We start from the raw sequence: 10785 nt of genomic DNA, 5'->3' as shown, positions 1-10785 counted from the left end.
TGCAACTCGGCTGCTTTCATTTATAATTCAGTTTTTCATCTCAGCGGAGCGTCATGTTGCCAGTTTTTGACCTAAACCAGCAGCTCGGAGCGCAGCATTCAGACCTGGGACAGACCCACGGAGACGCCACTGCACGGGACATCCCACACCGACAACCCCATTAACACAGGCAACGTTCCAAAACTTCCAAAATTGGCTTTAAAAATAATCTCCCAAAGAGGCTATTTTTGAAAAACTTACTCCTATACCATATGAACATTTTGAATATTTGAATAGAACCTACTTTTTCCCACATAAACTGATTTTGAAATATACTGGAACATAATTCTACTTTGGGTTCGTATTTTAAAAAGTAATACCTTATTATTTGTTTGAAATTTGCGAGTAAAGTGCTGCACAATGGTGCAAAAAAACACCCCCTTTTTTTTTTTGCTTAACAAACTCCGGAATCTGAATCTGTCAAAAATACAGTCTCTGATACTACGATGGCAGAGACCCTTCATAAAAAAATGCTGTAAAAAGGCACAATGACAGTTTTAAGCCTAGAGCCAATCTCAAACGGTTCCGAACTATACTGACTGGCAGCGAAACATGAAGTTTGTCATGACACTGAAATACGATCAACGTTACAACAAAACCTGAGCAAATTGGGGTGGAACCTCCACCTACCTGAAAATTAAATGCACCTATAACTTCCCTCCTTGATATGGGCGGGGAAGGCACAGGCAGCTTCTCTGAGACAGTAACACTGTACTGTAAATAACAAAAGAACAGAAAATAATAAAAATACCCCGTCTCAAAAGTCAAAACTATTCTGGTACTGGTTTGTATTTAACACACCACCACCCCCACACCCCCCCCCAGACATCTCGATTAACAAAATCAAGCTGTGAAGATCTGCCTCGGACACAACTGATGTCCCGATGTCCAGATAAAGGCAGATCTTGGATTAATATAATTTCATAAAGCAAATTAAACCCATGGGACTAAGGTATGTCGAATTGCTTCTTTATGAAGCAAATCCATTTGATAGCAAAAGTCCTATTTATTATGGACTCCTCCCTAGAAAATAAAAAAAATCCATCAATCCATGAGAGACCATACAATGCAATCTCATTGTGGGCACCCAAAAACCCGTTCCGGACTGGCAGATGTTTCATTTAATAAAGGCCTGGACTAGAAGATCAGGTTGTCTCTCTCTCCTCCTGCTCTCCCACCGGTTCCCAGAGTTTCTCCTTGAAATGTGATGCCTTTTCCTGAGGCTGTTTTTCTACTAGACTGCATCAATTGCTTCCCTTCAATTAGCAATGGCAGCTTTACTCCTAATTGGAGGGATTAAAATTGAGGCTGTTCAGAGCTATGCAGGTCTCATGTAACTGCTTAGTAAATATAGTAATTTCTAGTTAGTGGGGTTTTTAAAGAAAAAATTAATGATCTTTTGTACTTAACCTAGAGCTTTGGAAGACAGTAATTAAAGAAATACCTCTCCTGTTGAAACGTTTGAATCAAAGCATCCAGTAAGAAATCAGGATGTGATCTAGTGAAAGATGAACTGTCAAGGCTCTTGACAGGCTGATGGGTTTTACTCTGCAAAATAAGAATACATAGAGACAAAAGGCAAGGGCATTAAAAAAAATACTCTCTCTGAAATTAAAACATTTCAAAAAAAATCTGAGTATGGAGGGACTTATGGTTGGTCTCGGATTAATCAGCTGTGGGCAGGATCAGAGTAGCAAAGGCAGTAAGCCATCCCTTTGAACCTCCACTCAATGAGCCAACAGCAGACCAGAAGTTAAATTAAGGTCTCCTTGGTATCATCTGCGATTACATTAACCTCATCCTAGCTCCTGCTGACAGAACCTAGCATGCACACGCGTTTCCTTTTGCCTTGTGAATGGACCCAATTTGTCTGACTGTAGACACCAAATGGAAACAGATGTATGAAGAGACCAACCCTCTGAATTTAATGACCAGCTTTAGTACTTAGTTGCCTAACAATCTTAAACTTCTCCTTTCTTGGCAGAGACAACTTAACAGGGAGAAGTAATACACTTGTGTGAAGCAGTGAACTTCTGACAAAACCATCTATGCACAAACACCAGCAGCATTAAAGAAACGGCTGTACAACATGGTCCTAACAGGATGGCAAAGGTAGTTGAGCCTTGATCCCCACTCTCTCCCATCCGAATGACTGCCTGTTCCTCATCACAGTCCCCCTGCATGACCACACTGCTGCTGCCACCCAGCTCAGCGCCAACCAAACTCAAGCCTGTGTTCTTCTTAGCATGGGACTTCCACCTAGATGGGCTCCACACCCCTCTTCCCACAGCCCCCATGCAACAAGGAGGTCAACAGCACGCTTGCCACCACAGCTGCTTCAGTCATCACACGTAGCTTGCTGGAACTGTTGAGGTAACCCCAAACCACCACTGATGGGCTGAGCCTTGACCAGCATTGGGTCCCTCTTGGAGCCGACTGGTGTTGGCTCTGTTGGACGCAGGGGAACCTTGTGGCAGCTTCTCACAGAAGCCACCCCTGTAGCCCCCCTTGCCACGCAAACCCAATACACACTTACATTTGGATTTGCAGTAAGCATGAACTTAGCAACTACTGTTTAATAATTTATTAACTTTTCCTATTAAATGGTACATTCACTCAAGACGACTTAAACAATTTTCTGGTAATTTTATTTACAGTCTGCAGAGTGTTCTGTAAAACACAGTAATGATTACAGACTAAAACACACAACATACATATTTTCAAACATTTAAATAAGCACAGTTTATTCAAAAGTAATTCTACACACTACTTTTTCCATAAAAATATAAAAAATAGTTTAGTTACTATATTTACCTAAACCAAGATATTTAAGAATTCTTCCACATGTGATGCCCCCTCCCCAAAAAGGGGCACTCTAACAATAAGAAATTTAGGAGACGGCATCACAAATTAAAATACTAATGCCAACTGCTTCAATCCACCAAAAGAACAAATAACTTTCAATTTGCAACCAGCAATACTTGCTCTGCAGTATGTTTGGATTTTCCTTTTCTTGGGTTTGGTTTTTTTTTTTGTTTGTTTTTTTGGTTTTTTGTTTTTTGTTTTTTTTTGCACTAACTTGCTTCTCCCATGCCAGGTTTTCACAGACACGTACACACTGTTACATAAAAATAATGGACTGATTATACCGCAGACTATAATGCCAGTCACCATGTGCCCAACAACACGGATTGGTAATCTTGCATTACACAACAATTTTTTGCAAAAATATCAAAAGGGAAACACTTTCCTTTGGGACGTCTATTTAAAGGCGACTCCTTCTCTTACTGACCATCCAGTGAAAATAGCCTTTTTCCTATCTCCTTGAAAATAGTGCCCATTTTTGTTTGCTACTACTATTTCTCTGGTTTTACTGACCATATTCTGTATGGAAAGCTAATGGAGTTCTGAAGAACACCCACTCAAGCCCTTCTCTCACTAGGATACATTTAATTTACAAAAAAAGGCACAAAGATGAAACTCCTAAGCAGCATCAGTCATAATTCTTCCACTGTGCACTGCTCCTCTTTCTTACACAGACACTGCTGCAAGCGACACTCTGTGTCTCAGAAAATACTACAAATACATGAGCTAAGGAAACAGGCGAGTTGAAAAGACTAAAGCCTCTGTACAGTACAAGTAGTATATTGATCATTAACAAATGAACACTATTTAAAGTTTTTTGTTAAAGTTAAGACTCGACCTGGAAGCATCAGGAAAAGCCATCAGAAAAAAAGCTCAGCAGCATATAATACATTTGTTAACAGTGAGATGGAAGGCCCTCTGTGTGCAACATTGTGCATTCAGTTTCAACAATGACAGTGCTCTACAGCCAGCAGTGTAAAACTTTTGCTTCTAACAGTTTAGAGGATTTTCTAAATGTAGGTGAAGCGGTCATAAACGGCATAGTAGTATATGATGCACGGCATGATCTGCAATAAAAAGCTTTTGCTTTCCAGCATGTAAACATCCAGGTTACTGGACCTTAGCTCATATAAACAAATCTGATGATAGATTTTTGAACTAAAAAAGTAAAATTTTCCATCAAAGGATAAACCACAAAAATACTCTTTCATAAGTCTCACGTGCCATTTAATACCTTTCATGTCCTATGAACAACTATGCAAAACATTTAGAAAGTTTTAGCAGTAGAAACGTTGACCAGTTAAACTGTTTGGCAACCATGTGCTCAAAACATCCTTGAAGAGCATTACCATTCACTAAACAACAGTTCTAGACTGTACCACACTATTTCTTCTTCTTTTTCTTTGGTGGCTCATCATCAGAACTACTGTCTGTGCTGCTGCTGCTACTGCTGGAGGAACTAGAATCTGATTCGAACTCTGAAGAAGAGGAAGTACTACTCGAGGATGGAGAAGATGAGGAAGTAGAGGAGCTCTCATCACTGTCACTGTCATCATCAGAAGAAGAGGTAGAAGAATCTTCGCTGTCAGATGAGGAATCACTAGCCGAACTGGCACTGCTACTGCTGCTGGAACTGGTCACGCTTTTAGATCTGAAAGAAAGCAAATACACAGATGAGAACGGGCCTGCTGGAGACAGCATTCATTACACAGTGTTCTTTATACTGTGTTGCAATCCAAAGATCAATTATTTGGTCTGAAAGTTTCCAGACCCGACAAATCCAAGACAAATTCCCATGTCTCCCCAGTTCTGAACAAATGCATTTTGCCCATTTGAGCAATGGCAGAGTGACTCCATGTAGATGTATTGAGCTAAAACAGGACTACAGAAAAACGTTACGTTTGAAAGCTGGCAAGTATCTTGTTCATAGTAACGACAAGTGTCTTTACTGACTTGGCTAAATAGAAGAACAAGGCTGCAGAAATATCAATGCCCTGCACTACTGAAGCCTCAGGGAAAAATTAACAAAGATCAGTTCCCTAGCACACCACTGTAATAAGGAATGAAATTTTGGCAATTTACAAGTCAGTGGAAGTTTCATCAGTGATTTCACAAATGTTAGAACTGTACTCAATGGAAACTGTTCTTAGATTACTCCTGGCAAAAGAACCCAAATTACCTGCCACTACAGGATGCTTATGTTTTCAGTGTGGAGGAGAAGGGGTGGCAACCGTCCAAGATAAAGACAGAATTACGAACACAGCAAAGTGGATTTCTGTATCCTCTGCAATTTTTTTTAAAAATAATTTTTAGCCTTTACTGAGGCTGTTGTTCTCAAGATCAAGGCCTCTGCTTAAGACAGGATGAATTCCAAGACAGTAAAACTAAGTTCTCCCATAGATCTTTCTCCAAACAAAATGTAAAGGTACTAATTCACCCCGCTTCCCGCCAAGTCAACCGAACAGCATGCGAAAATGCTAGATATAACAACGCTGATTCTTCTTTCCATTAGAAAATTAATGTAGTGGGTTTTATCAGAGGGTTTGGTTAAATACAACAACTCAACTCAGGAAATGCCTATGTTAAGGCTATTAGAGAAGGAGTAATATTTTTTCATCGTATCAGCCATGGTCATGTCAGCTGACAAATCTAGATGCATGTATTAAGCTATGAACCACTGACGTTTTCATAATACATCTGTAATCTCTTATCGCTGTGCATGCAGACACAATGGCTATTTAATAAAGACAAATCCATAAGGGCTGGTTAAATACAGACTTATTTTTGGTGAAAAACCAGTCTTAAGACTAGGAAAACAAAACAAAAAAATATGGTACTAGCAGTTTAAATCTAAACAGTTTCATTAGATGTGCAGACCCATTTTATATGGACAAGAATCAATCTGGGGATCCCCTGAATGATAACTATGGCTGAACTTTCTTTTCCTAATCACCTTTCACAGAATCCACAGCAGCAGTCCATGGACCTCCACTGTTTAGGTTTTAATCCTAATTCACAGAAACATCAGAATGTAACACTGAATACTGCTTCTCTTAGAAGAAAGCAATAGCTAGATCTATGAGAGAAGAAACAAGCAGATACTTGTTTTCAGGTGATGCAACACTTGGCCTGCTGGTAGTTACAGAAGGAGGATAGAGCTGGGAGCAAATAAAATTCATCTACTTCACCTTGTCCTAATTAGGCAATGTGACAACCCAAATGCTATAGATGGGTAGATCTAAGATCTTTGTGTCTACTACACCACTGTGAAAGTACAAAATTTCTCCAGCAGACAAGCATTCATTCACCTTAAAACAAGGTCACAAATGTTACTGTCTTGTATGATTCCATGCACCAATTGTGGAACAACTGCTGCATTTTGTAACACATGCTATCACCCCTCTCTGAGACTTTCTGTCTTTTCTAATTCTACTGCAATCATCTAACAACCCCAGGTGATTTTAAACTTGCTACTTAAAACGAATCTACAATTTTGGGCACAACCACAGCTCGGTGCCTGAAGAAATAAGTGAATTAAGAGATGATTTTCCCCTTCAGACAGGTAGATCTATGTGCGATCCAAGCACGAAGTGGGCTTCTAATTAATAACCAAAGTACGGCGTATGGGAACACTGAAGCCAGCAGGCACCCAGAAGACAGCTCTGTGTCACCTGAGGTCACAAGATTGTACAACAGCTGTTTTGCCTGTTCCTGTTTTTCTGGTTAAGCCTGTAGCTTACTTATTACTGTTTATATCAAAACAAACATACACTATGTAAAAGGTTAGTGCTCACTACTGCCAGAACCCTAACTTTTACTTTTTTTTTTTTTTAAGTCTGGATCTTATATCCTTACTGGTTACGCTTTGCTGAATTTTCTGCATTTAATTCTTCCTCTGTCACAATAAAAATTTAAATAGCAAATGATCTGGAAAGGAATTTATATTGATGGATTTGGTGCTTGCATAAAAACAGGAAAACAACTCAAACTAGAAGAGTTAAAATGTTAAGGAAAAAGTGAGCAAAAGTATTTAGGGGCAAGGAGGAGGTTTGCTCTTTTCATTTTTGCATTGGTTTAGAGGTCAAACACTCTGAAAATCATTATGCCACGTAAAAAACTGCAGCACATGAGAAAGCTGAGGCAGGAAGAGGTCTGAACTACATTGTTTGGAAATCAGTTAATTTATGATCTCACTAGTCCTAACTAACTCCAACAATAAATGGACACTACTGAGGAAGGAGCCTTTGATAAAACATATTTGATAGCAGAACTAGGACGCTCACTAAGAAGTATTCCAATAAAGCCATATTCCACGTGATAGCCTAAAATAAAGGCATGTTTTAAAAAATGGCTGTGGCTGATTTAATGACTACCACACAAAACAAAGGGCCCAGTCTTTAAAAATCTTCTGAAAACCATTTTTAGAAGATCAGATTTAGACGCAGAGGACAGTCAACTAAATGCAAAGAGATAATGAGGCTATTACTGTACAGACATGCCCCGTAAGTAACACTCATAACGTGATTAGCAGTATTGCAGCCAGGGTTCTAGCTGTTCCTGAAAGGCTTTTGCTAATAAAGACAGAAGCAGATTGCGGATTCCCAAGCAAACATTACTGCAAAGTGAAGTAGAAACAATGCCAAAAGAGAAAGAGTTCTTGGCTCGACTTAGTACTTGGGGAAGGGAAGAGGTTTAGTTGCTGGATTTCGTTTTGGTCTGGGATTGGGGGTTTTTTCTTTGGTTTGGGGGTTGGGTTTTTTTAGATGCTTTATTTCATTCAATAGACAAAGCTTCAGAGACAGCTGCTATGAGAAGGGAATGAAAACAACGAAAGGAAGAGCAAGATGGGTAGGTGGAGTGATTACAGACTAGAAAACAGCATGCCACTTGTACAATTGTTTAAAATACACTTGATGAATTTTGAGGCAGAAATAGGAAGATTTTTATTATGAAAGCAAGATCATGTAGAGATAGGACAATTGGTAAGGAAAAAAGCAGAAGACAAAGAATTTAGGTTTTGGACAGGGAGGAGCAGAAATTCTCCAAATGGCTGTCATACAAATGCCTGTAACAGGCTAAAAGCAGTAAAATCAAAACTGTACTTGCAATATTGACTTTCCCCACACCCCCCCTCCAACCTGCCTGCCGCAATACCCAGTCCAAGATCACACACTGAAACAGCTGCACAGTTTGTCATCGTTCCCCCCATACCTTTTTTTCTTGGTCTTCCTTTCTGCGGTACTTTCTCCAGTGCTAATTAAGGGGGGGAAAAACAATGGCTTTGATTAATGCAGTAGGAAAATTAAATACGTAACAGTACAGTGGAGCCAAGTTTAATATTAGAAAACTGGTATCCCACTGGCTGAGAGCCTCACCACCCAAAGTTCATTTGGCACATATCTTCAGTCACTATTCAAACCAGAAAAACAACAATATCTACAAATCAGGAAAGAAAAAAAGGCAACAATTTACCTCTAATTTTCTGTGTTAAGTATGCTTTACTGTTCTTTACCCTTTTCTTCATATTATATGGGCAACAACATTTTGGGATGGGAAAAGCAGAGGAGATAAGGATACAAAAAAAAAAAAATTCTGTGTACCTGTATTTAGCAATAACTGAATTGATTGAAATGAGGGTAAAATACTGAATCAGTCTGTTGCTTTCACCATGTATGTCTTTCAAGTACAAAAAGACACAGAACAATCCATTTATACCGTTGCTTTCCAGCTACCTGTCTTTCAGATTCCCTTGTATTCATACACTCACAGAAAGTTTTAGTGGTAAATGACAATAGAAGAAAGTTTCTTTTAACAAAACGCTAAGGGATTTTTTTTTTTTTTAAGAAAAAAAATTTTTTTTCATTCAAAGGTACCAGTCACATGCTCTTCTCAATGCATTGCAGATATATAGCACATAATTCAACCTAGAACGTACATGTGATTAAAGCAGTCCCTCATCGTATACTTACAACATGCTTAATGTGCCCCTGATATATGAGGAAGTCGTACGTTCTTTCACGAACTGGGCTACTTTTTCCTGAACTGAAGCCTATTATTGGAAGCCATCTTAAATACACAGAAATAAAAGTATGAACTGCAAATATATTTCATTTAGAAATTAGACAGTAATATGTGTTAATAAAGGCTCCAGAAAAGGGTAGAAAAAAGCATGAAGTATAAACTATACTGTATTTCAATAAAAGTACACAATGCCATGTGTATGCCAGAAAAATATTATAATTACACAGAAGAGTTTTCCACATTCCCCACAATCTCCTGTGGGCATTCATCTTCATTCATTGACCTTCAAATTTTGAACCAAGTTACAATCCCTCCTGTATTGCTGAATGCCATTAATATTTATATTATTAAGGCCTTATACCCTTACCGTAGGTAACCAGGTGTCTCACAGGTAAGAGAAGTCACTGTGAGTAAACAGAATTAGATCCCAAAGCAACTTTTGGAAGACGGGACCTAATTCAGCATACGAGTAACCCAGGCTGCCATGGCACAGGTCTATGCCTCCCTCTAGCGTTTAACGTATGGACAAGTATAGGAGTTCACCACTCTGTGGAACTACACAACTCAGAGGGGTCAACCCCCTGCAGATCAAACAGATCTGCTTCATGACACTTGGTCATTTTCCCTGTGGCACCACACTGTCTTCAGAACTACAAATAAGACTTGGGCATCCTGGTTTTGGTTCAATGCAGTAACATCACTAAGAAATAAGCATTTTCTCACCTTTCCTCCCCTCCCAAGTCCTACTCTAGGACGGGCAAGCAGTGGGCTTTACTGACGCCTGTAAGCAAAACCACCATAATGCCCATCAGAATGGTGGGGTCAACACTGGACAAATAAAAGGATCCTGGAACAACTGCTGAAATGAGTTAATGCTGAAAAAATCTTGTATGTGGTTGTCAAAAAGTAAATAATTAACCTTCTTAGCCTATGTTTGCCTTCTGGTTAGTGATTCATTATTAGTTCTTTAAAGGTGATGATACAAATAGTCTGAAGCAGACCTGTAGAAGACATGGCTTCTCTGCAGACAAGAAATAACCTTCCAAAGCAAGCTATACAAAAAGTAAAAGTGTGACCTAGGAAGTTATTCTTTCCATGAAGAGTAAGCTTCATCCTTGAAAGTATAACATTGGCACCTAAGGAACTGGATACCTCATGGCACAGTTAAGGAGCTTCACAGAGCTTATGATTATATAACTGCTATGAATCCAGCCCAGTTTAACCAGGATTAAAAACTGTTCACATCTAAGGATTACTTAATCTTCCTTTTATGAGATGACTTTTCACACCGCATAGCCCTCCCACTGTGGGCTGTTAGCTCAAAAAACTCCATTCACAACAGCCACAGGACAGTCCTGTAACTCCTATATAAAATTATCCCATACACAGACTCATGGACAACGGCCAGGCAACAAGCAATTTCACCCTCATTTCACTATCCTCCAATGTTAACCTGCAGAATTTAACAGAAATAGGGAAGAAAAGGAATGAGGAAGTAATCCGAGTCTTAAACTTGACCTTTGTCTTAAAAATCTTGAGTCTCTGAAGAACTCTTCCAAACTCTCTCCAAATGGAGCAAGTTTTAGAGCCTAAGCACACACGATTTTTATCTGCAATACTAGGGGATAACAGTTGCTTCAGAATTACTCATTGGATCAAAATTAATTTCAAAAATCAAACATTTTATGTCACTCTTAACACAAGCTAATGGGCTTCCACTTACGTCAGTATTTCAACACTGATTCATATTGCTGCTTCAGTTGAAACGGCTGACGAAGTCAAATCAGACCTCTCTGCCAGAGGGTACCACCCATTTTCTTTCCCCATTAAGATAACAGAGCAAAAGGTGTGAACGCTCTT

The 10785-nt window shown here is 39.2% G+C and overlaps 1 protein-coding gene across 1 annotated transcript in view; it reads right to left on the bottom strand.

The window, feature by feature from the left end:
* Positions 1-3101: 3101 nt before the first annotated feature.
* ZCCHC10 (zinc finger CCHC-type containing 10) overlaps positions 3102-10785 on the bottom strand; it is an 11944-nt gene continuing 4260 nt past the window's right edge. The window contains exons 3-4 of the mRNA XM_035902689.1: positions 8116-8157; positions 3102-4555 (exon numbers count right to left, since the gene is read on the bottom strand). Coding sequence (XP_035758582.1) covers positions 4288-4555; positions 8116-8157 — 310 coding nt within the window. The 3' untranslated portion in view covers positions 3102-4287. The remainder of the gene's footprint in view (positions 4556-8115; positions 8158-10785) is intronic.

The sequence above is a fragment of the Egretta garzetta genome, unplaced genomic scaffold (assembly GCF_000687185.1).
Source record: "Egretta garzetta isolate BGI_Z169 unplaced genomic scaffold, ASM68718v1 scaffold1, whole genome shotgun sequence".
NCBI classification, from domain to species: Eukaryota; Metazoa; Chordata; class Aves; order Pelecaniformes; family Ardeidae; genus Egretta; species Egretta garzetta.
The sequence above is the reverse complement of the archived record's forward strand: the minus strand, read 5'-3'. Positions and strand labels throughout refer to the sequence as shown.